We start from the raw sequence: 24,436 nt of genomic DNA, 5'->3' as shown, positions 1-24,436 counted from the left end.
TGTAAGTTGAGTGGTGATCTAATGTATGTCATTCTCCAAAAGAAAGGAGGTATCTTCTTTTAGCCTTGTCATTTTTATCTTTCCATTTTCCATTTCTGGCATAAGAACGGATTTTGAGAGATGTTTTTCCTGCAGTAGCTCATGTTTCAGTTAGATTTTGCTTTTTATTCTAAAACAGTGCAAAAGTATATCTTAATACCTCTCACCATTACAAGCTTAAAATGAATTAAAGCCATCATTAATTTCTAAAAACTACAAGGTATGCATATCAAGAGAACCAAAATGGTACACACACCAAATATACAGTTCAACTGAAAACATTTTCTGTAAAAATATCATCTTGGTGTTTCATATTATTTGTATGACATGGATTCAGATCATATTTCCCCAGTTTTCGTATAGACACTTTCCCATTACTGCTAACTATACCCGTATGATGAAACGTTAAGCTGCAAACTCTCTTTATGCTTCAACACCTACAGTAATGATCCATAAACCAAATTATTCCTCAATAGCAGCTGTGCAAATCCACTGTGTCCGAATTACGACCTTAGTTTTGTTTAGCCCAAACAGTCCCACATGGTCGTTGCACAGATGTAGCCAAGAGCCTGCCCGGTGTTTGTCACTGATGATGTATGTGTTATGGAAAAACAGGCTGACTTTCAGATCTCTAACAGACTAGAGCTGTAAGATTGACAGTGGTATGTGGAGGGAAAAGTCTTAATTATAACTTGGGGGGCTGGGATCTGAAAAGCAGTGAGAAGTATCACAACATCACTTTGGTGGCCGAGTCCCTTCTTGGATAACCATAATGACTACATATGCATTTTTTTCTGAAGCTTTAAAGAAATGCAAAGATGCATTAACAATTGAGCTGATAGCCTAAAACTAATTGCATACTCAGTTACAAAAGTTCCCTATCCCCAAAGCAAATGATCTTGTATCCTATCTGCAGGGCTACAAGTCCTAACAACAAGAGAAAAGCTGGGACATAAAGAAAAGAGGAAAACAAAGTACAATCCAACAGAGGACACGTGGCTGTGAGCCTCTTCTAGCAAGCAAAAACACTACTCTGAAGCATCAGAAATCAAGCAAAGAGTGCAACTCCACTGTATCTTTCAAGAAACTTCATGGCAAGGCTGTTATTCTACACTGGCATCACACAGCTTGTGAGATACCTAGCAATACAGCATGAAACATGAAATAGTTTTCCATCTTTTCTTAGAAAACAACTTTCCCCTATTTTTGATTGGCTATTTTGCAAAGTTTTTCATTAACTCTCCAACCATCATCTGCTTAACCATCTTATCTTGAACTGGGCACCTTTCTCAGCAACAGCACGTTACACACATTGCACACAAGCAGCTTTGATTCTACATAACTCTGTTTCCTACACATGCTGGGAGAAAACTCTAACACAGTCATGATAGAGGACAGCAAAGCATGCTTTCCTCCTCCCTAAAATGCAAGTTATTTTGTATAATAGGTGAATATGAAACTGCAAATTGCAATACAGAGAAGAGAAGGGCACCAGGTAGCCTTTGGCTTACCAGGAGAAGCTGGTCTCCATCAAATAGTAGTTACTTGGGCATTGGGAAGGTAGAAAGGAGATCAAAGCAAGGAGGTACCAGTGGGACTGATCAAAATTACCTTCTGAGAGTTAGTAACCAGAGAGGATGTGCATGATGCACCCGGGAGGTTCATACCCAGCCCCAGGTCATTTCAGCAAAGGCAAAAGTACCAGTTAGGTCACAGCACACATCTTACGGCGGGTTTCGCAAAGCCTTGAACGTTTCTTAGCCTGAGATCCCAGGCATCAAGCGTTTGCTTACTATCCCCATAGACACATACACATTTTTCCAAGACAGCACAGATGCATTTACCTCACGCAAGCTGGCAGCTCCCCCCTCCCCGCCCCACGCCAAGTTGCAAGACTTGCTGCTTAAAGGTGGGGGGCGAGACCCCAAAATAACTAAGAAGAAAAACCCCGCGCCCCCACGCCGCTCGCGTCCTACCGCCTGTGGAGCTGGCCTCCTCCAGCTGCGCCGAGATGCTCTCCACCCTCCTCACATTCATGCTGGGAGGCGGGAGGCGCCCGGAGCCGCGACGAGGCGGGACGCGGCAGGGGAGCGCGGCAGCACCGCCGCGCAGGGGCCGCGGGAGCCAGAGCGGGGCCGCGGCGGAGCGAAGCGGAGCGGGGCCGGGCGCGGCGCGGTGGAGCGGAGCGGAGCGGGGCCCCGCCTCGGCGGCGGCGGCGCCTCCCCCGCCACCCGCGGCGGCGCGGGGCGGGCCGCGGCGCGGGGCTCCGGGGCGCCCGCCGGCAGGGGCGCCGCCCCCACCGCCGCCCCTTCCCCGCCGGGCCAGCGGGGCTCAGCCCCGGCGCCCTGCCCTGCCGGGCCGCCCCCCGCAGCGGCGGGGCCGCGGGCCGCTCCCCCGGGCGTGCCCGCCTCCGCGGGGCTGAGCCGGCACCCGCGCCCCGGGAAGGCTTGGGAGCGGAGCCGTCGGTGGGAGCGGGGCTGCCGTGGGGAAAGCCCCGAGCAAGAGCGCGGCAGGGCCGGGCCGTACTCGCCGCTCTGCTCCGCGGCTGCAGACAGGTGGTTTCTGCATCACCTGTTAGCACCCTGCCCGCCCAGCCGGCAGGCTGCCCGGGACACTGCGGCGCTCGGCCCCGGCGCTGGGGAGCTTCCCATCTCGGCTGCGCTCCGCGGGCACCTCTGTCAGGTTAGCACTGACTGGGGAGCTGGGAGCGCTCCTAAAGCCCAAGGCTACTTTTTGGCATTGCTTGCCAGCACTGCGAACACCAGCACCAACACGGCCATCAGCTCAGATCTGAAAGAACAAGCCCACAGTGTACCAAACCATTCCTTTTTTACCAAACACTGTATTTGACCAAATTATGGTAAATTGTACTATAGGTTATGAAATTCTAGGAAGCCACGTATGGAGTGCAGAAATAATACCAGACAGAAATTATTTAGTCAGGCACTTTGAACAGCTCTGGAGGAAATCCATACAATTCCACTGAAACCAATGAGGTCCTACCCTGTGATATCAGGACTGATCTGGCCGTTGTGCTTAAAGAAAAAGGTAAAGGGCATTTTAAGGCACCTTCAGAACTCCTCTAATTTAAAAAGGCCTACCATGACACCCCATTAGAAAACACTTCCATTATGGCAGTTCTCCCAGTTCAATTTTATACAGAGAACTTTTTAGTCTTCTTTACTATTTCTTTTATTCTTATATGAATAATGACTTGTTTCAGAAATCCCAGTTATTCTTCTCTTTGTGTACATTCCCAAAAAATGATCATAATTTTTTCAAGGCATATAAAGGCTATAGGCTTAGCTACCTAAAATCATAAATATTATTTTTGATGTTTAATTTCATATTATTTCTTGAACCAGGTATTCTAAAGATTCTTATCAGCTGAAAGGTAAAGGAGTAATTCCTACACGACACTGCCAAAAAATGCTTTAGGAAAAGACTTCTATCCTCTTCTATTCCATGGGACTAACTTATGCCTGTTTTCACTCCAAAATGATGGAATGATTGAACACTTCAATGGGCAGAGATACTACAGTGTAGTATGACACTGGCCAAGAACAACTCAATGGTGAGTAGCTGCTGCCAAGTGTTCTTTTTTGATAAAAATTCATTCACTGCTGGAGGTTTAGGAAAGACTGTGAAGAGACGGGATTCAGAGGGATGTATTTGCCTTATGCCCTCAAAAGATTTCCCTTCTATAAGGTGAATCCTCATGTAGCCAGGACATGGCTCTTCCTTATCAGAGCAATTCAAAGTAGTCAGAAGAGAGATTGGTATTTGGTTTCATTATCAAGATTTGAGCTTACTTACTATCAAGAAGATAACCTTACAGATAACTGTAATATATCACAATTTTGCAGGAGTCCTTGTTGTCATATATATATATATAGGTTTCAGAGTGAGGCAATTCTGATTTATGGCTGTCACTTCCCTTTGCTTGCTTTGTTCTACCCCAACATTGTATCAGAACTCCGTGAGTTATGAAAACACTCTAAATATACGTGAGCAGCTGGTCATAACAGAGTGAACTAAGGCAGGAATGGTAGTAATACATCAAAAATACCTTTGCAGTTGCCAGTTAAGCTAGACATTCATCTTGTGTCTTAGAAAGAATTACAGGTATGCAGCGCAGCGCAGAACATAAGCTCCAGAAGTGTCTACCAAGTTTGTACAGGTAAGGTAGCGCGTGTCACCTGTATGATCAATTGTATCTGAGGCAAAGAAAAAAGAAAGTGACCCAAATAAACTGAACTGTCTCCATAAATCTGCATGTTTCTCTCAAGCTCATCTTTGTTTTTCTGCTTACTCTCTTTATTTCCATCCACCTGCTCTTCGTCTTCTGTTCTTCTTGATGGGCCTTGCTTGAAATAATTTGATCAATTCCCTCTGCATACTCTTTCCTTTCTGTTCTCTGGGGATTTAAATACTTGTCTTGGAAAAAGCCATAGTCTTTCCCAAACTTCCTTTTGAACTTTTTAGCTTCCCAATTTCCTGGCTGTTTAGACCTATTAGTTTTCTCTTGCCTTGTACATACCTATTTTCCTTTTTTACCGCCACTTCCAGTGAGATCTAAATGTTAGCATATTATTTATCATTTACTTACAAATTAGGGGTGCAGTACATAAAATGAAAGTCTATTTAAAAATCACTGAAAAATCCTCAGTTAATACAGATGTATATAATTTTCGGACTTCATAAGAACTATAGCAATAATAGAACTGTGCAGATTTTCAACCACTGAGCATCTGGTTTAATTTTATCTAACTCTAGATTATGACAACTATTGGCATTAATTCACAAACATAAAGATTAAATACCTGTAATTTTGATGCTCTATGTAAAACAAAACATACTTCAGAATGTGGGGTTTTTCCAAATTTGCTTTAAAGGCTAAATTCTTTATTGTTTACCAAACCTGATTCAGTTTCCTCCAATTAGCATGTCAAGCCCATGTATCTGTTCTATGTAACATTCAGTAAAAATTGACATCAACTGTGATTTCATCCCTTCTATATAATTACATTTCAACATACAATTATATTTCTATGAACATAGAGTTTCATTCTATTTTCTACTTTTCAAAGTAAATAACTCCTTCCTTTCTTCCTCATTTATTTCAAATATTTATTTTGGAGCTAAATGCTAATAACACCTTGAGCATATATTTAAAAGGTACATGTATGGCTGAAGATTTCTTTCAGTCACCTGTGATGAAATTTTAATTTCTTCTTCTTGAAATAGTTGATGTAGTTTCCATTTGATTTCTTTAATTAGAATCTGAATCAGCATATTTCTGTTAGCCTCAAATGTAAACTAATTGGAAAGATTTAACATAATTGTGATTCAGTGTATCCAAATCAAGCTCAGATTTCCACAGCTGTTTAAAATATAATATAAAATTAAGTGTTAAATTGTGAAGCTAGACTAATGAGCAAGGAGACATTTTCATCCAAAAGAGAAAATCAAATCATCTCCGGTGAATAAAAAATAGTCATCATGATTTCTAGTGGTAGCACCTTCCTATCAGGGAGGACCTGATTCTTTCCTACCTATTTGTGTGGATGAGAACAGGCTCAGACTCAAAGTGTATAGCAATACCCAGAGATTCAGTCCTTTCAGCCTCTTTTGCTCCCCCCCCCCCCCCCAGTAATTTAGCTACCCAAACTGTATTTGCACTAAGGAACTGAATAATTTATAATTAAGCAGTTGAATAGAACAAATATAAGCCCAAATGATTCAGCATGTCCATGTTACTTTCTAGGCCTCCAAAGAAGCCATTTATTTTTGCAGTGCTTCTTCTGCTGGAGAATGGCTCCCCAGGTGGGAGCTTTCTTGATTCCCAGAAGAATTTGTCATGAAGCTTATACTGCGTGTCACTTATGATGCTTTTCACAAGGGAAAAAAAAAAGCTAAATCAGTTTGTTACTTACTTCTAGGACAAATATTCTTCCTCCTCCGAAAAGTAATAAAATTCCATTTTGCTGTTTTTTATTGAGGCATGAGAAAGAAACTGTTCTTCATGCTACAATACATTTTTAAGAGCATTTTTCTTCTCAGAAATGTATTTCATTTATTTTTAAATCAGACTGTGTAAGAATGTATCCTACAAAAACATTTTATGTGTACTCTAAATCACAAAACTTAACAGTAATTTGGCCGTATCCAAATATTTAGTGTCTGTGATAGAAGTACTTGATCTAAATGAGAAGTCTCCTACACCTTTGAGAGTCCTCTGACACCCTGTTGTAGGGTGTGCATTGGGTGTCAGTGACAAGGTATTGTTAGTGGGGGTGCTGCAGGGTGGCCTCTGTGGTGGCTGGGGTTGCCTTGTACCAGACAGTTGGTTCCAGACAGCTCTGCAGGGCACAGCTGAGCCCATCAGCCTTGATGGCACTTGGTGCACCTTGGGGGAAACATATTTAAGGAAGGGCACAAAATGCTGGGGGGGGGGCGGAATGAGAGAGGGAATGCCAAGGTCAGATGAGAGGGAAGCGCTCCATGGAGGAGCATGTATGCTCCCAAAGGGACCGAGGCCCATGGAGGACCCATGCTGGAGGACATACACCACAAAAGGACTGTGGTCCATGGATAAGCCCATGTCAGAACAGAGGAAACAAGTAAGAATGAAGGAGCAGCTCTAGAAAAGAGTGAGTCACAAGGAGTGGTAGAGAGAAACCAGTATGCATTGACCCCAATCATCTCCTGCATTGCCCATCATCATCACTGAGTGTAACCTGCGGTGTGAACAAGGAGGGGAAAAAAGTGTCTGGAGTGAATTTGAGCCTGGAAAAGGGGGAGGAAATGTGCTTTCTTTAAGTATTTAAATGTTTTTCTTCGTTATTTCCCAATACCCAAGTCAGTAATTAAATATTTATGTTGATTGTCAATAAATTAAGTTAAAATCTCCAAGTCTGTTTTGCCTGTGACAGTAACTGCTGAGTGATTTCTCTGTCTTTATTTTGACACCCAAGTTTTCACCCTCTTGTTCTTCTCATTTTCTCCCCCGTGCCACTGGCGGTGGGGGGTAAGCAAGCAGGTGTGTTGGTGCTTGGCTGCCAGCTCGGGCCGACCCACCGGAGGGTGGATATGGGAGAATTCAAAATACAAAATGAGACTGTAGGTGTAGGAAAGGTGTCACAGACTACTAAGAAACTACATGTCCCTGAAATAGTGGCGCTTCAATATTCAAGATTTCCTGTTAGCACACAAAGTTTTAGAGAGTATTGGTGCTTTCAGAAAAAGTAATCTTGAATATTCTGATTTTCGTGCCTATTAAACCTTAACCAGGACACTACTTCAAAAGAACATTGTGCACTGTGTATCCTTATCCTTGCACAGAAATAAATAGTGAGAAACAATGAAGGCCAACCCTGGAATCTGGCAAAAATTGGCTGTTAGTATTACCATACCTTGTTACTAAAAAGGTGAGAGGAGAGGATGAGAGCCTGCTTTCCTTGAAACTCAATTTGTTTTCATAAATTAACATTTTGTAATAAGTTCTCTAGGGGTCAGAAGCAATTTGACTTACCATAAATGAGTAAACAAGTCAAAATTTATATGTGGCAACCAAAAAGAGAAGAGAAAACAATTATTTAACAACCTTCCAATTTAAATGTTGTCTCCAGATGTAAATCAGTCAAGATACGGATTGACTTATTTGTTGAGGCTTTTAAAACAAAACTCAGGGAAGTAGGAGGCCACCTTTCACTCAGTGTCAATGGGAAATAAGTACCCACTTCCTTCAGACATAAAATCCAGCATTTTTTTTTTGCTGTTGTACCTGTGTTTGTTGGCTTCACTTCAGCGTGCTGCAGGTGACTGGAGTGGCTTGGTTGTTGAGTGCAGTATTTAGACATTTGAGTTTTGATTTGTGAGAGTCTTCTGGTTTTATATCTCATTTTAACTGTGATTCATGGTTTATAATAGCCGTACTGCAGATATTTTTGAAGAAAGTCATTACAAACTAATGCAAGTTTATATTTTAAAAAAAACACATGTAATATTCAGCAGGACTTTGATGTGCTGCTTAGAGACTTCCTTCGCATAATCTGTATCACTTAATCTAAATTGCTGTCGAATTGTTTGTTGTCATTATTAAACTGTCACTGAAGTTATTTCATTAGTAAAACTGAGTCAATATATGGTTTCATATTTACAGAAACTTTGTGTAAAATAATAGCACTGTATCTTTTAAGCACCTTATTCTTAGCCTGGCAAAACATTTTAAAAAGAAAAGCATACTGGGAGCAAATTCACCTGCTGCTGAAATGCAGCCAACTTCAGAGGACACACAGCTGAAAAACAGTGCATTAGACAGGAGTAGGTTAAAGAAGAATTTGGCTGATTATACTGTAGCTAACCTATGTTCTTGGTGGAAAAAATCTATAGGTTTTTTATATAAAATAGATCATAGGCTTTAAGATCTTATGTGAAATACCTGCTTGTAGTGATCTGCACTACACTCAGAAGAGACCGAAAAAAGAAAACCCTAAACAAAAACAGCAACAAAAAGCCCTGAGCTGACACTGGTGTAGGACAGTGCTCAGACTGAGCCAGTTTACAGCAGCATGATTTCTCCACACTTTTTCTGGCAGTTTTATGTTCAGCTGTATGTTGGCTTCCCATTGCTTTTTGTCTTCCATTCTCATCAGGTAATTCTGCACTCTGCTCCAGTAAACCCTTCCACTCTGCTTCTCCGTCTCCCTTCCTTCCATTTCCTTTTCCCTTTCCTATTTACCTCACACATCATTTCTCACGAAAAACTGAATAACAGCGGAAAGTATAATGGCTTTTATGTTCAGGTAGTGGAGATCAGAGAGCAGTAGTGCTCTGTACAGCCAACGACAGGATGTAACTGAATGCAGTGCTTCACATTTTCCATTTTTAAATCCACATCCACAGAGTTACTAGATGACAGGGTTTTAAGAACGAACGTCTAGGGAGTCCTAGCTAGCTCAAAAGCCAGTTCATAGAATATCAAACAATCACTAATAATACAAAGTTAACAAATTTCAGAATGTTTTAAAGCATTTTGGTTCCTATGATATTTCCTCCAGGGAATAAGATTACTAGATTTATGGCACTAATGATTCATTTATGGAAATATGGAAAGACAGTAATCTCATCTTTTGTTAGTGCATCTAAATACAGAGACATGAGGCCAAATTCTCTTGATGGCAACAATACCCTTTTTTGAATGAGCCCAATCTATATGGAGAGACTAAAAGAGCTTGTTCATCCTCATGTAAAAAAAAGTCCAAGAGGGGATATGTTTGCTATATAAATACATCAGAGGTAAAAAACAATGAGAGAAAAAAAATCTATTTCAGCTAAAGGTCAATGCTGGCAAATACAAATGGTATAATCTATAATCTACAAATTTAGGTTGTATATTAAACAAAAGTTGCTAAGCATTAAAAAATTCAAGTATGGAATGCCCTTCCAAAATGAATGGGAGGAAAGGCAAAATAAATGTTCTAAGGCAGAGCTTGATAAGTCTGTGAATTATGTGATGTGATGTCTATGATAACAGAGAGCTCTATGATCATAAATCATATATATGTTTTCCTTTCCTTAACAAGTAAAGCTCTTGAACATAATTCATAGTACAGCATGGGTCATAGGAAAAGGGCTACAATACTTATTGCAGAGATTACATAACATAGTATATATAATAACAAGAGCCTCTACAATAAACATGAATCCCTTTATATAATATCCTGAAAACTTACAGGACATGATAACAGTCTTTCATATTTAAATGGTTGCTACAAGGAAGACAGTAATCAATTGTTCATCCATGGCCAATGGCAGAGTGACACAGGAGAAAGTGACTTATGTTGCAGCAAAGTAGTTAAAATTTAAGGGAAAATTTCTAACTTCTAAGGTAGTCAAATATTAGAACAGCTTTATGAAGAGGTTAGTGGAATCTCCATCATTAAAGAGTTTGTTTTAGCTGCTATATAGATGACCTGCTGAAGACAGCAGAGCTTTTGATCCTGTCACAGAACAGCATTACTATAGATCTTGAGGTACCTCCTGTCCATATATATCCTTATGGTTGTATGATTAAAAGGATAGTACCGATTTAAGTGAGAAGGCAATCTGGCCAGCAACGGCCCCATTTTCTCAGCTCTCCATCCCCATTTCTCCTACAGAACTAGTGCCCCTAAATTGTTCAGGTTTTATTCTATGAAACAGAGGTGTATTTTCTGATTATTTTTTAAGATGCTTTGTTTCTTAATTTGCATACCTAAGTATTCTGTTGTCATGGTAATCTCTTCTCTGAAGCCCTTGAAGACGAGCTCTCTTGCTTCAGTTCTGTTTCAAATTTTCTGCATCAACTAATTTTAATTCTTACTCCAAGTTTTCCATATATTGTCTTGCCAGATCTAAGTGACACAGTCTTACCATCTCTTGGGCCAAACCTTACCCTGTCCATCCATAAGAATCCAAGCTTCCCTTCAAACAAGCGTACTAAGGCTAGTACAATGCTATTTGTTGACTAAAATGAATCCAGATTTTTAATTCTTTCACTGAAGGCATCCATGTTGATAGATGTTTGGCAGCTCAGCAAACAAGCAAGAAATCATAAAAAATCATGTACCTATAATGAAATTCAAATAGAATTGTTTGAATAATCACACCATAAATGTCTTGTCTATGCCTGCCTTTTTACAATGGTTGGAGGGAGTCTCACAGTCTGTCCTGAAAGCTGAAATACTTGATTAAGGACAAAAATTAATCACATCAGCTTTCCTTCCACATAAAAACTAACCTACCAGTCTGTTACTTTTCACCAGTCACAGCCAAAGTAGGTTCAGGTGTCTTCAGTGATCACAGATAAAAATATTGGAGAGATTCAGGAAGGTCAGGTTAGGACTTTCATGGTTAGTAATGGCATTATTCCATTGGATATTACTAGAAGCTTGGAAAAAAATAGTGTCTTTCACAGAAGAAACATATGCTTAATATGCCTATAGGAAAAAGACAACTGTGTGAAGAAGCAGGCCACCAAACTAGCAAGCTTCAGTTTCTGGAGGGATTTTAGAAGTTGATTCACACTGAGTTCATCATATGGTCAATGAAGGTTCTACATCAGAAAGAAATAATCTTAGCCTCTACGCAACAGACAAAAGGTGCACCTGCAGCTTAATGTTCAAGAAGCTGCTAAGGTCAACCTTACAGCCAATGACCTAAGTCAGCTAAGGGCAAATATACATCCTTGATGAAAGATGCAGAAATATATCTACCTTACTGCCCTGTTGTTTCACCAGTTGTCTGACCCAACGTCATCTTGATTTTCGTTGCATTTATTTGTGCCACAGCTCCTGCAGAAAGAGAACAATGTAATCTTCTTTCATCAGGAGTTGGAAACACAGATATAAAGCTGTGTGTTATCTCCATGCTGAAGCAGAACATGCTTGCTTATTTTTTTCAACAGCCTCCCATATGTGCATATAACTTGATTAATTAATGACTGAAGCAGAGTATAAAGTAGTGTCACTGATCATATTTTTATTTATTATTAAATCTATAAGGCAGGCTTTGGTCGCTTAACTGCCGTCATAAGCTTTCCCATCCTCCTGATTTGATCCACTAGACTAGGCTAAAAGCCAGAATTCTCTCTATTACTTACTTTATTCCTTTACTGTAGAATTCTAACTGCTGCAGATCAAGTCAGTTCAATGATAGTAGATACTCATTTTTGTTTCCATAATAAAAAAAAAATATATATATATATTTGCTGAAGAAAATGGATTTATTCCTAACAGTTAGTTTGGAAGATCTAATAAAGGTAGACTTCCCTCATTGCTTCTCATTTTTGGGGGTCACTAGAAAGAAGATTCATAGGCACCATTTTATATCAGTTAGATGATTTAGATCAGCTCCTCCAACTCCAGATTCACTGCTCTATTGAAATAAGAAAAAATCTTGATCTTCAATTGCCAGTTTTAACTCTTAGGCCTCTTTTGCTCTTGGCAAAAAAAAAAAAAAAATTGCTCTTGGCTTGATTATCTAAGATTCACGCCACTTCATATGAGGTCTGTCTTTACAGCAGTCACACAGAAAAAGTACATCTTCATTTTCCTACATGAGAATATTGGGGCTGGGGGGAGAGATTGCATAGCAATGGGCTTGCCTTTGTGGATTTTATTTGCTCATTTGCTTACCTCTTCTATTTTCCTCCCCTGTCTGCAATACAATTCCTATTTAATTATTATATTTAATTATTATAGAGGCAGAGTTGTACAGTAAATGATTCACAGAGTCAGCTGAGTGACTGAGTACTACCAGCCTAGGCTAGTTCCAGTAAGATAAGGGCACATACAAACTCAAGAAATGCAAAGAATCCATGACAATAATTCCCAGAGGTGACACAGACCCTGGTAGGAGCAAGGGGCAGGAAGCCAGGAAACCACAGGAAAACTTAGGAAACCAGAGCTAGGAAGGGACTACAGCAATTTTCTAATTCCCAAAAGCACATTTAAAGGATAAAATAGGTTATGTGAACAATATAATTAACCAACAAGAATTATTCAAGAATAATTAATTCTTCACCACTTTGAACAATTACCACAAATGTAGACAGCCTTAGCTACATTTCTACACCATAGTATTCCCAGCTTTAAAGGGAAGCTCACATTGAAAGGGAATCCCTACTTTCAGCTTCAGTCTGGCTTTGAGGTATGTCAGCAAAAAACACAGACCACAAAGACAGTTCACTTCTGTTGTACTTCCCTCCCACTAAGGTTACAACACTTATTATATTCAGGGGAACCAGCAAATAAACCAGAAAGTGAGGGTCAAGAGGGAGCATGGATAGCCTTTTCCCAGCTTATATCAAGTGGTCCTTAGCAAGACTTGATCCATGCAGCTCGGGCTACTGCAGGGTACAGTGAAAACACCAACTGCTTTATTAGCATAAAAGTTAACATTGTTAATTTTCATGTCATTCCTTTTTTGTATGAGCCTGAAGCCACATGATCAGTCACCACATTGCCTTGTCACATCAGGTACCTCAGTTCTGTCACAAGTAACAACCAACCTCTAGTGAAAGCAATTATTTCTCCATAAAGTAGACTTTGAGGCTTGTTCTGAATACCACTTGACAAAGCCTGTTTTAGGAGTGACAACTATATAAAGGAAATACTGCCACTCACTCATTGGGGGTGACCTGACCTAAACTACCTACTGCATATGAATTTTTATTTTTTTTTTCATGAAGAGAGGTTGTGACTGAACTGTTGAATCAGAAATTAAATTACAGGTTTGTATTCTTTAAACTCTGTTAGGTCATTTCATCTTCTCAATCCTGCTTTAACAGGAGAAACAGACAGTTTACAGAATAAATTCCTTTTTAAATGGCATATGTACGCATTTAATACTATTAGGGTACAAATTGTCAGACAAAATGGAATCAGAAATGGAGAAGGGAAGTTCCTACCATGGCCCGGGCAAGTAAGGTCAGGAAATGGGGAAGAAATTGAATCCACAAAGTCAAAGGTCTATGCAGCAAATATTGCCAGGAACTGTGCCAAAGTCTAGAAAAGCAAAGGTTAGATGGGGAGAACAGGACAAGCACCAGGCAACAAAACTGAGCAAGTAGGACATAAATTTAGCTAGGAAACAAGTTTAATAAACAAAAGCAACCTGTAAAGCAAAAGTAATAGACTTGGAAAATCTGGCAAGTTTGTGGCAAACCAGCAATCAGGCTCACAAGCCCAGCTTCAACTGCCAGGATTTACCAGATCTTCATTTTCCTGTGGCACTGACTGACTGGCAAAGATAAAAAAGCTGTCTGGCCACATGGATCCTGATATATTGACAAAGATGATCAGCAAACCAGTAGAACAAGAGATGGCAAGCTCATGTTGGCTATATAGCACCACATCTTTTAAAATTAAAATACTACTTCAAAGCATAACTCAAATTCTACTATGGTGCCTACCCTGCCACTGATACCTCAGCTTGCAATATGGCTATTGCAAGCCTTTCCACATGGCACCATACTGCATCATATAGAGCTCAGACTATCATTTCTTGCATTCCAATTACTAAATCATTAGAAAACAAGTATTATAATGCTCAGAGGAAAACTAAGAATTCATGGATATGAGGAAATGTCTACTTAATTTAGACACCTAACAAGAGACAACAATTTAAGTAGTTAATTCCTATTTTAGGATTTATAATTCAAAACAGCCACTTTCTACCATAAATAATTGGAAGACTATATGGACTTTGTACATGTGATTTGATATGATATGATGTGGTGGAAGCAATATTTTATAAATCGGCATTATCATGAGTCCCTGATGTTTTATTCTATAACCTTTGTTGTGTATTACAGTTATTCTAAAGTTCTTATGATTAACTATGTACAGTCTTCACATGGAAGTAACACCCTTGGTATTACTGGGCTTTTTATGATAGCTGACTGATAGCTATGAAACTCTGCCAGTGACAGTAAAGAATGATAGAATATGCTGGAAGGTTTTTTTTTGTTCGCTTGGGGTTTTTTTACTCACATTCAGGAAGACCTGTTCTCAGTAGACTTTCATGTCATGATTACAACAGAGGAAACATGGAGTATCATCTGCCATAATATTCTCATTAGACTAAAGTCACCAAACCTGAAATTCACAGGGAAAATAGTCTAGACTAGACAATGCCAAAAATGCAGTGGTTGAAAAAAAGTGTGTTTGCTAATACCATTCCCTGAACATCTAACAGCAGTAAAGTGGTATAAATTCCAATCTTTCTACCTGAGTAGCAAATAACACATGCATTTTCTTGCTCAGGAAACTTCTAGTCCTCCAGCTGCTTCCAACCAGGCACTCATGAACCAACCAGTTGATGGCACTCATCTACTAATTAGCCTTCTTCCAATGCCCAGCTTTAGCCAAACATTTCATAATTCAAATGTGTCTTAGGTGGCAGATGGTGGCTGTATTTCACTAATCACTAAGAAATATAGTGATAACATATTTATTGAACAGAATTGATGAAAAACTAGTAACTACACAGAAATAACCTTCTGGAGCAACCTGTCCAACATCAGGTAGCTGGATTCATGACCTTGAGAAACAGTTTAAAAAAATCAGAAGGAACTCTAGCTCAAAGTAATTCCATCTCCAGAAGACTGCCAGCATTTCAAAAATGTATGAGACAGGCAACAGATCTTAAGATACAGCAAGAAATTTGTTATTTGTTGTTTAGCAAGATCCTCAAACATAAAAGCACAGGTGTCAGAATACTGCTTGAGGGGGAAGTTTTGATGTACCTTACTGAAAGGAAGACCTAATAGTGTCCATCAATTACTGAGCCAGAGATCCATGCTACACTTTCTAGTCAGTTCAGAGAAGGCAATCTGAACTCTTTGAAAACTTATTTGATGCTAAGAGCAGGTTCAGCATTTGTTTCTTTAAGATATGCCTCTGTGCTACAGAAACATATAGCATAAGCTAAGTCCATCGACATAAATCCACTATCCAGCAAGAAAAATCCTCATTACCGTGGTATCTGATTACCTTCTGCGAGTTAAAAAATAATCAGAAAATAAGCCATAAACTCAATATGAAAGGAGAAATTTCCTTTTAAACAGCTTCTTGCTATGGGAATAAATTCTCTAACAGTTAATACAGCTAATAAAAATACAGGCATTATTGGTTTTATAGCATGAAAGACATTCAGTGAAACTTGTTATCTTCATACTAATCTTACAGGCCCCAAGACTAACTACATCTGTTTTTATAAAAAAGATATGCATGCAGATTTTTTTTTTTTTTAGCTTTAACTTGTATAGCACTGTCTCTGAAAAGGGAGCTAAAAAACCCCTTTGGTTTCAGTGCTCAAGTGCTGGTTTAGGCATTTTACATAGTAATAAGAAAAAAAAGCATAGATATTAATCTCAACTCAGCTCCAGTGACAGCCAATGTGTTGCCATAACTGCCTGCAACATGCTGATTCAAACTGAGAACGTCACTATAATTGTGCATCATCGTGTATTTTTGAAGAAATTGAATTCTGGAATGGGTGTAAAAGTTTAACAACCCACGAAGTCACATATACAGTAACACATAACAGAGGATGCAGTAAAATCTCCATTTATGTCAGATGTATCAGTAATAGGTATGGGAATGACAAGTAATTTTCAGGTCTAAATGCATTAGGAAATTATATCTCTGGAACAGTAATACCCAAATCACCAAAATTATTGCTTTTTTTCCCTCTGAATATTACTTTTCACCTGGATTACTCACTATCAAAATATTTTTATTAGTGTATCAGAAGTAAACAGATACCTTACTTATTATTTGCATACCTTACTAATTAAATCCTCTAACTCACTAAAGGATCATCTAATGGTACTACAGTTTGAACCTGGACTCATTTACCAATTCGCTTAGTGAACCCTGACAAATCTTACCTCCTGTGTTTCCTTACCTGTAAAATGAAGCTAGTTTAAGTGTAAGCAGAAAAAGACCTCTAAATTCTTACTGGAACATTCCTGTTGGATGTTTTTGAATATATAGAGAGCTACATAAGATGAAAAAGGTTGTTAGGCTTCTGAAGTACAGCACAGAGGATACTGTAACAAAATGACAGCAAGACAAAGACAGCTATACTGTTTCAAAATAAATTTCTTTTAACACTGTTTTGTTATTCAAATCGTGCAATAAGAACCAATTATTTGTTTCATATGAAAGCAGAAGTCTTTCTGATTCAAGTAGATGAATGGGCTTACCTAAAGTCTGTAAGTTTTGACTCAGTATTGAGAAAAAATTAAACCAAAATGAAGCCATCATTTTTACTTTCAGTACTCTGGCTCAGACCAAACAAAAAGAAAATGAATGAAAGCAACTTGTCAAACTGAAAACATATCTTAGATGGAAAACATGATCCAGCTGCTTATTACCACACAGAAAATTTTAAGGCATTTTTATTAACTTGAATTTTTTTGAGCTAACCAGAAGATAATATAAAAATCATCATAATAACTATGTATTCACTTATTCTGTGTTTGGAGAAAGAATACTAATCTCAAATTATGCAGGGGGAGAAAATAATTTTCCAGAGGGACCCTAAGGTGTAAATGAAAATTTCCACATGCAAGGAACTTTGTAACGGTGAGAAGGAGTGGAAATTCTGAATTGTTGCAGTTGGATTGACTGTGTTCCTGCATATCAATACACAGGAGCGAGATCAGAGACAAACAGCACAGACTGATGACTCTGTCACAGCACGGAATACTGTTCAATAAAGGAAAATCAGAATAAAAGCAGAGACTTCTGTACACACAAGGCAGCAATAACCAAGTTCCTTCTCCATGAATGAGCTAGAACTCTTTACCTAACTTCAGGTGTGACTATCTGCAAAGATGTACGCAAATTTCAAATGCAAGTGCAGATACACCAGTTTCATTTGCAGGTCTGCTCGTGAAATAGGTAATTTGCTATTATGCTACTGCTTCAAGAACTTGGGTTTTTTTTTAATGCAACAAACGCACTCTTCAAAGTTGCAAAATAGTATTTAGAATGGAGTGAAATTAAGATGTCAAACTCAATGTTCTATTCTGTTAGCGTGTTAGTATAGGCTATTATGCATTAGTCAGTGTATTTTTATTAGATTTATAAGGTATATGCTGCTAAACCTATAGTTCTAAATCGGGGTAAGTTACACATTTGTCTAGAAGTTTTGCTTGAGAAGGGACCGCACAACTGCCTATTTTTTCCCTTACTATGGTTTTGTAGAAGTGCCTTGGTCAGTAGCAGACTGTTTAAGGGTAATTCATACGTACCGCAGACTGTGACTGTTATGATCACAGCACACTTACCCAAAATGGAAGCATTCTTTGTGTGAGTATAATATGGGAAAATAGATTACCTTTAACCAAATATCATGTGAGAATTCAATAATTTTCAACTGCTGGCTTTGTGCAGTAGTTGTCTTGAAATTTATCAAGAATTTTACCTAACCTGACTATTAATATACAATAGGGAATTCCTGGGAAACTTAGAGTAATAATTTCATTATCTAAGGCATAAGGAAAAAGAGTAACCTCTATAGCATTATCTATAGCTACACGGAATATGATTTCTCAAGCATTTCATACTCCTTTCTTTCTTCTCTGACACTAGTGGCATTTCTGTAGGTAATTGACAGCTTTCAGATGACCTCAGATTTCAAATCACTCTTCTCCATTAGAAGGAATCCTGGGGTAAATTGAAGGTAAGGCTCATTTCACATGACAGTACAGCAGAGCACAGCTGTTGACCAACTAGGCTTTAATGTAATAAACATATATAGCAGTCAGCACTTGAAGTTCTTTCTGTTCTAGCAATTCAAAAGAAAATATTATGTGGAAACTATGTTTACCTAAATAGCATTGCTTCAGGAGAAAAATTTTAATCAAAACTGTTTAATAAATTTACTACAAATCTACATCTAGAACAAGATCATTGGAGAGATATTGCTCTGTCACTTCTGCATCTCCCTCAAAAGAGAGTTAGTCTGTTTGACACATGTTCCATGACAAGAGTCTCTCGAGAAAGTGTCTTCTTTTGAATTCTTTAGGGTAATTTCCAAAGTTTATCATACACTTACACATTTATCATCAATCAAAAAAATTACAGAATTGATCACGCTCCAAAATCAGCTTTTGTTGAATGAGTATTCAATGAGTATTCAACAGAAATTCATTCCACAAAGAGTTCAATTTCACAATAAAATTTGAGTAGCTAACACAGGAGCTCATGCAAAGGCTGTTACCTGAATTATCTTTCTGTAAATTAGGAATTTTGCTTCCCTTTATTAAAAAAAATGAAACTACCTGAGAATTGCAGAAATTAGCATTTCCACACAGAATTTTTCTGGTCTTATTGGAGGGTTGGGGGCTTTTTGCTTTGTTTTAATGAAAAGGGGCAAGATGATGACCCTGTAAAAAAAAATACTGAAGAATGAAACCCTAGGAACATTTTCAAGACTATTTTAATATATTATCAAGTATGCGATAGGCATATAGAAATTGGCCATTTAATAAATGACCATATTAACTTGACTATTTTTTCATTAAATCTGTAAATTAAAGATGACCAAAGCCGGACTGTTATTTGGAAGGGAATTCTATGCAGAAAGCCTTCTTGGTTGGTGGAAACCCTGTTCATTCAGTCTCACTCTTTTCTAAGTGACTGCATGTCTGTCTTCTGAGGTCTCCTCTACTGTAGTTCATTGGAAAATTGTCCAATTTAGTGTTTCAGGTGCAGAGATATCATCCCTTTCACTGTAAATATTACCAAATTTTAAAGATTCCCTATCACTGACACAAAGTAAGGTTGAGGAATAGAGAGGAGAAAAGTACTGTGTTAATCTATTTGATGTTTATGATTAAGACATAAAAGCAAAGTCTGGTCTAATATGAAATCAAGTGTTCATACCACAAGCAGACAGTGGCACATAATATTTCAGTGTATTTAATTTTTTCTGTGTGCAATTGGTGGAGTTCACAGAGGCAAATGCTGTTAATATGTAACTGAATCTGTGTAAACACCTATACATAGGCATAGAGTCAGGCAAGACACCCATCACTAGATTTTATAAAATAAAAAATGCAAAATAAATTAACTGATAGGAAAGCAAGTCTCACAGGGTAGTACTAAAGGCAAACTTATTACAGCCTTTAATTTGATGAAAGCTTAAAAAAATTAAAATAATTTTAATTGTAGCAGGTACAAGAAATCCATGAACTTGTTCAGGGCTTTGCATCTGCATGGAAAACCTAATTTAAAACCTCTTTTTACAGGAACACTGAAATTGCTTTTCTCCTTTTCTAATCCATGTTTAGACTTTGCTTCTGGAAATATCTAGATTCAGGTTAGTCTCAATTATAGTTGCAGGGACTGACCTGCAAATGATGGACTGAACCAGTGAATGAGGTTTCCAAAGAAGTGCATTGATGTAGAGATTCACAGGAATCAGAACACAAAGAAAGATTTGCACCAGGTGTAGGAAATGATTTTGATATAGTGAATAGCTAGTGAGATTTTCCTGAACACAGGTGTTATAGGTCTGGCTGCTTCTGAAAATATTATGAAGTATCTAAATACCTTTTAAAAATATTTATCTTAGGATTCTAGTAATATTATTTCAGTGTACATTCCTAAATTATCTTCCTCTCACTTCTGAAAATGGCAATTTTTATGTAAATATTACAATGACTTCAAGGAGGCTTCCAAAGCAGTCATATAACTCCATCAGAATCCCTCAAATACTCCCAAGATCTACTTAGAGACTTAATTTCAGAGCTATCCTACACTTAAGAAAACAACATAATAAACTGAACTTTGTACTTTCTGTTGCAAAACTACTTTCATCTGTTTCTAACCCTTTGCTCCAATAAAAAACCAACAGTTCACTTACTCCACTTGTGGGAAACAATCCATGCTACCATATTCTGTTTGTGAGAAATAGTTACTTAATGTGAAATTAAAATTATTTTAGAAAATAACGTGGGCTTTTTGGAAGCTCTGCAGTAACTACAGTATGTTTACAAGACTGAAGAAACCTGTTATTAGTTTTACTAAGAAATCATTGTTTATTAATGAGAAGGACAAAATATAACAGGTAAAGAGATCGTGTTGTCTCTTATTTTCAGCAAGATATCTTAGTGCTTCACTGTACTGCAAACTTTCTTGGGTGTGGACTGATGTACTTGTTATGAAAGTGCTTCCTTTTTTTGATGTCAACTATTTTTAGGTTATATACTTCAGTCATTCGCAACTGAAAAGCGGTTTTTATGTCTAGAACCTCTTAAGAACAGAAAAATAATTGTTCCAACTCTTCAGTCCCTCCCTGATCCCTAGTCCCATTCTGTCTCACTTGTCTCAGTGTTTTCCGTGGAATAAAGGGTTGAAGTCTAATAGCCAATGTAGCAGAATTAACAAAAACTGCATGGGGGTGTAATGGTGGTACTGTTTGACAGCTCAAAGTTATAATCTTCTTGTCAGTCTCGTACCAGCCAATATTTCTTTGCATGGCTTTAAGCAAAAACACAGAAAAGAAACATTTCTGTGCTATGTATTTTTGAAAGAAAAACAAACCTGAGGTGAAGTACATGTATTTCACCTTTGGCTGAGTCACAAAAGGGTTAGGCTGCTCTGCTACTCAGATGAAAAGCCCAGCATGCATACACTGACTTAGCTGGCAGGCTGGGAGTGATGGGGAGGTGTATTTGGATGATTGTGTCAGGCAGCTGGAAGGATGAGCCCACAGGTGTCCTTCACAAGGAAAAAAACTTTTAAAATCTCAGATTTTGATGGAACATTGAGGGGGAGTAGTTTCTAAAACAAAAGTAGAGTTCTTATGCAAAGGGGAAAGGGGAACCACTGTGGAAGAGGGGTCATAGCTCTCTTTTATGTATAAATACTCAGGAACGGATTGCAACTCTGTGGCTATGCTAACAGATAAAGTACTGTAATAAACAAACAAACCCCACTAACACAAGGAAAATGAAGATATTATTTTATAGTTAAACTTCCATTCTACTCTGTTTGTAAGTTTGGTGATCATCACCCCAGAAGAATTATCTTATAACCTTTCTGTAAGCATTTTTAAAGTACTCATTTTTATTTTATTTAACGAACAAAGACCTTAGTGTCAAAACAAATTGTCCTTTACCATAAGTATCAAAAGTATTACAGGATTTTCTAAGAATGAGGATTGTGATACCAGAACACAATCAAAGGCTTCCACAATTGCAGGCAGTGAATATTTTCACAGCCTCAGTGTTTTAAGTTTCAGTTAATTTATATTTTAACAGTGTCACTGACAGTGTCCATCTTTATCATCTCTAAGAAGCTCAAAATAGAAAAATAGAGGACTGGATTAGGTTATTTTTATGCCACTTTTATTACATCATGAGGATTTCTTTCCTTAGAAATTTACAAACTTATGAAAATAAGAAATTAGCAATCAAGCTTTTTACAACCTTTGTTTCAGTTCCATATTGTTCTACTTGTCATAGCTGTAACAATCTACAACCAAGTTGTAATTTGTTGATTTTCAGTAGGCTGGAGATGGGGGAAAGAGTTCTTGGCCAATGCTAACAGGTTTCTTTCATATCATGAGGTCATGTTAAGAGACAACGTGATTTTGTAAAGCATAAATTCAAAAGATGAAGGCATATAGTATAATATCAATTAATCAAAAGTCTCTTTTTGTAATATTTTAGGCCAGCTGTCAAAGTCAAGTTGCTTTGGTGTTTTTCCTGAAACCTAGATGAAGAATTACGAGACACTGCTTCATCCTTAATGTTTGTTATTACTAGAGCTATAGTACCAAGAGTCTCTCTAAAAACTGTCATTAAAACTTTCTTTATCGTAAGTATGTAGTAACACCATATGCTTAAAACATCTTTTTCCCTTTTCACACGTAGCTTAGAGTCTGGATATTTTTTCTTCATGCACGTGCTTTACATACAGTATTTTTTTGCTTGTGGTTTCCCCTTGGAGCTAGGGCTTCCCCAAAATATGACTCTCTTCTTTTCTCTTTTTTGGGGGTTTACATGACTGCTCCTTAATTTGGTTTTGGCAAGCTGTATAGTTCTGACTTATATTTAATGTAAGGGTCTAGAGTCTTCCTAATTAGAATGTGAGTTAGTAGACTCAGGTAGACACCTTTCACAAGACCCAGCTCAAACTCAAGGGAGCAGAGCAACTGAGTAAATCACCACTCAAAGGCATCCAGCAGCTCTTGCTGAGACTGTACATGTATTTCAAAGTGGCTGAATGGAATCAGTCAGGTGCAGAAAGAGTAACACTTTTTTTTCATAATAAAGACGGCAACATGAGAATGGTCAAGAGTCTAGTCTTCCATTTAGTTGTAGTCCTTTTTGTAGGCATCCAAGGATCTTAGAGCAGAACAATAAGAGTTAGGAAACTCCAAAGATAATTATGTACATTTAATTTAATGATTCTCATTAATTTGAAATGCATTGCTTTGCAACAGAAAAGTAATATCATGACTACAGTGCACCACATGATATGTGCAAGGCTGTTCTTCCTGGAAGGCTGTGGTATTTGGTATATAATATCTATGTATGTAAATGTATTTTATATATGCATACACATATATGCCTATGCACTATACGTATGCACACATATGATACTGCAAGTCTTGACAACGATTATAGGGGAAAAACCTGAGACAGATCTTGGACAAGCCTTTTCAGCAAACAGAAGTGGAAGAAACTGGATGTTACTAAAGGACGAGAGGAAAGATTAAGTAACTGAATGAAATTATTTAAGCATTTTCATTATTTAATAGAAAGTCTAATGCAAATCTTTGTATATTACAGTAAACAACAAACAGTGCAATATGGAAAGAGCTATTACTGGTGGATATAATATATGTATGTGTGGCAAGCATATATAAACCAGCTATATACTAATGGTATGTAATCATATATAAACAGTTTTGATAAAATAACCTACAGAGAAATACAGAATCTAAAAGACCTTGAAAAGACCAGACTGACTGGGACATCATCTAGGACAAAGAGAACCATTTGACATGGATCCTGTACATCACTAACAATAATAATTCTTAAGATGGCTGCACATCTCTAACTCCCTTGGAGACACAAAAAATATCCTGAAATGGAATAAAATAGTGAACTATCAGCAAGGCAATCAGTAGATAATTAGAAACCATTTAGCAGTATTAGCAGTGTAACTGAGTTGAAAGAACTTGATCTCTTGATATTGATAAATAAAATGACGAAGTTAATGATAATGATAAAAAAATCTAATATGATAAAAAAGGAAAATAATGAAATAAATCCAAATAAATGCATTCACATTTAAATGCTTAAAGCTGTTGTGCCATTAGGTAATTTTGCATAATGGGTTTACTACTCACAGAAGATGACTGATCATAAAATAAAGTTAGTTAATGAGCTAACAAAAAATCAGCAGTGGATTGCAGAAGCAGTTTTGATACTGTCCTCTGCTAATCAACAGACTAATGGAGTGGATTGAATAGTTAATGAAGAGCTATAGAAGTTAAGAGCAAAAAGAGCATTTCTTTCATCTTAGCTTTTAAGACAGCCTACAGCGACATTTGCCAGGCACACCCACTTCAAACTGATCCCAAGGTGCTCCAAAACACTAAAAACCATACTGTGAGCATTCCCTATGCGTTGCACCCTGGTATCTGGCTTCCCCGCCCCCCCCCCCCCCCCCCCCAATTCAATACTGACCAAAAGGTATCTATCTGTCCTTCAACTCCAACATCTTTTTTTACATTTCAGTCTATATGTGGATGGACTCATTGGCCAACAAATAATACACATTTGAATAGGCACTTATGACCTTTTCTGTATCAGAAAGAA

At 37.9% G+C, this 24,436-nt stretch overlaps 1 protein-coding gene across 3 annotated transcripts in view; it reads right to left on the bottom strand.

The window, feature by feature from the left end:
• KCNIP4 (potassium voltage-gated channel interacting protein 4) overlaps positions 1-2,076 on the bottom strand; it is a gene marked incomplete at both ends in the record, with an annotated part of 467,162 nt that extends 465,086 nt beyond the window's left edge. For all 3 annotated transcript variants that reach the window (XM_082315067.1, XM_082315068.1, XM_082315072.1), the window contains one exon: positions 2,016-2,076. In XM_082315067.1, coding sequence (XP_082171193.1) covers positions 2,016-2,076 — 61 coding nt within the window. The remainder of the gene's footprint in view (positions 1-2,015) is intronic.
• Between the last annotated feature and the right edge of the window lie 22,360 nt (positions 2,077-24,436).

Source organism: Platalea leucorodia (assembly GCF_965183815.1).
Source record: "Platalea leucorodia genome assembly, chromosome: 6".
Taxonomy (NCBI): Eukaryota; Metazoa; Chordata; class Aves; order Pelecaniformes; family Threskiornithidae; genus Platalea; species Platalea leucorodia.
The sequence above is the reverse complement of the archived record's forward strand: the minus strand, read 5'-3'. Positions and strand labels throughout refer to the sequence as shown.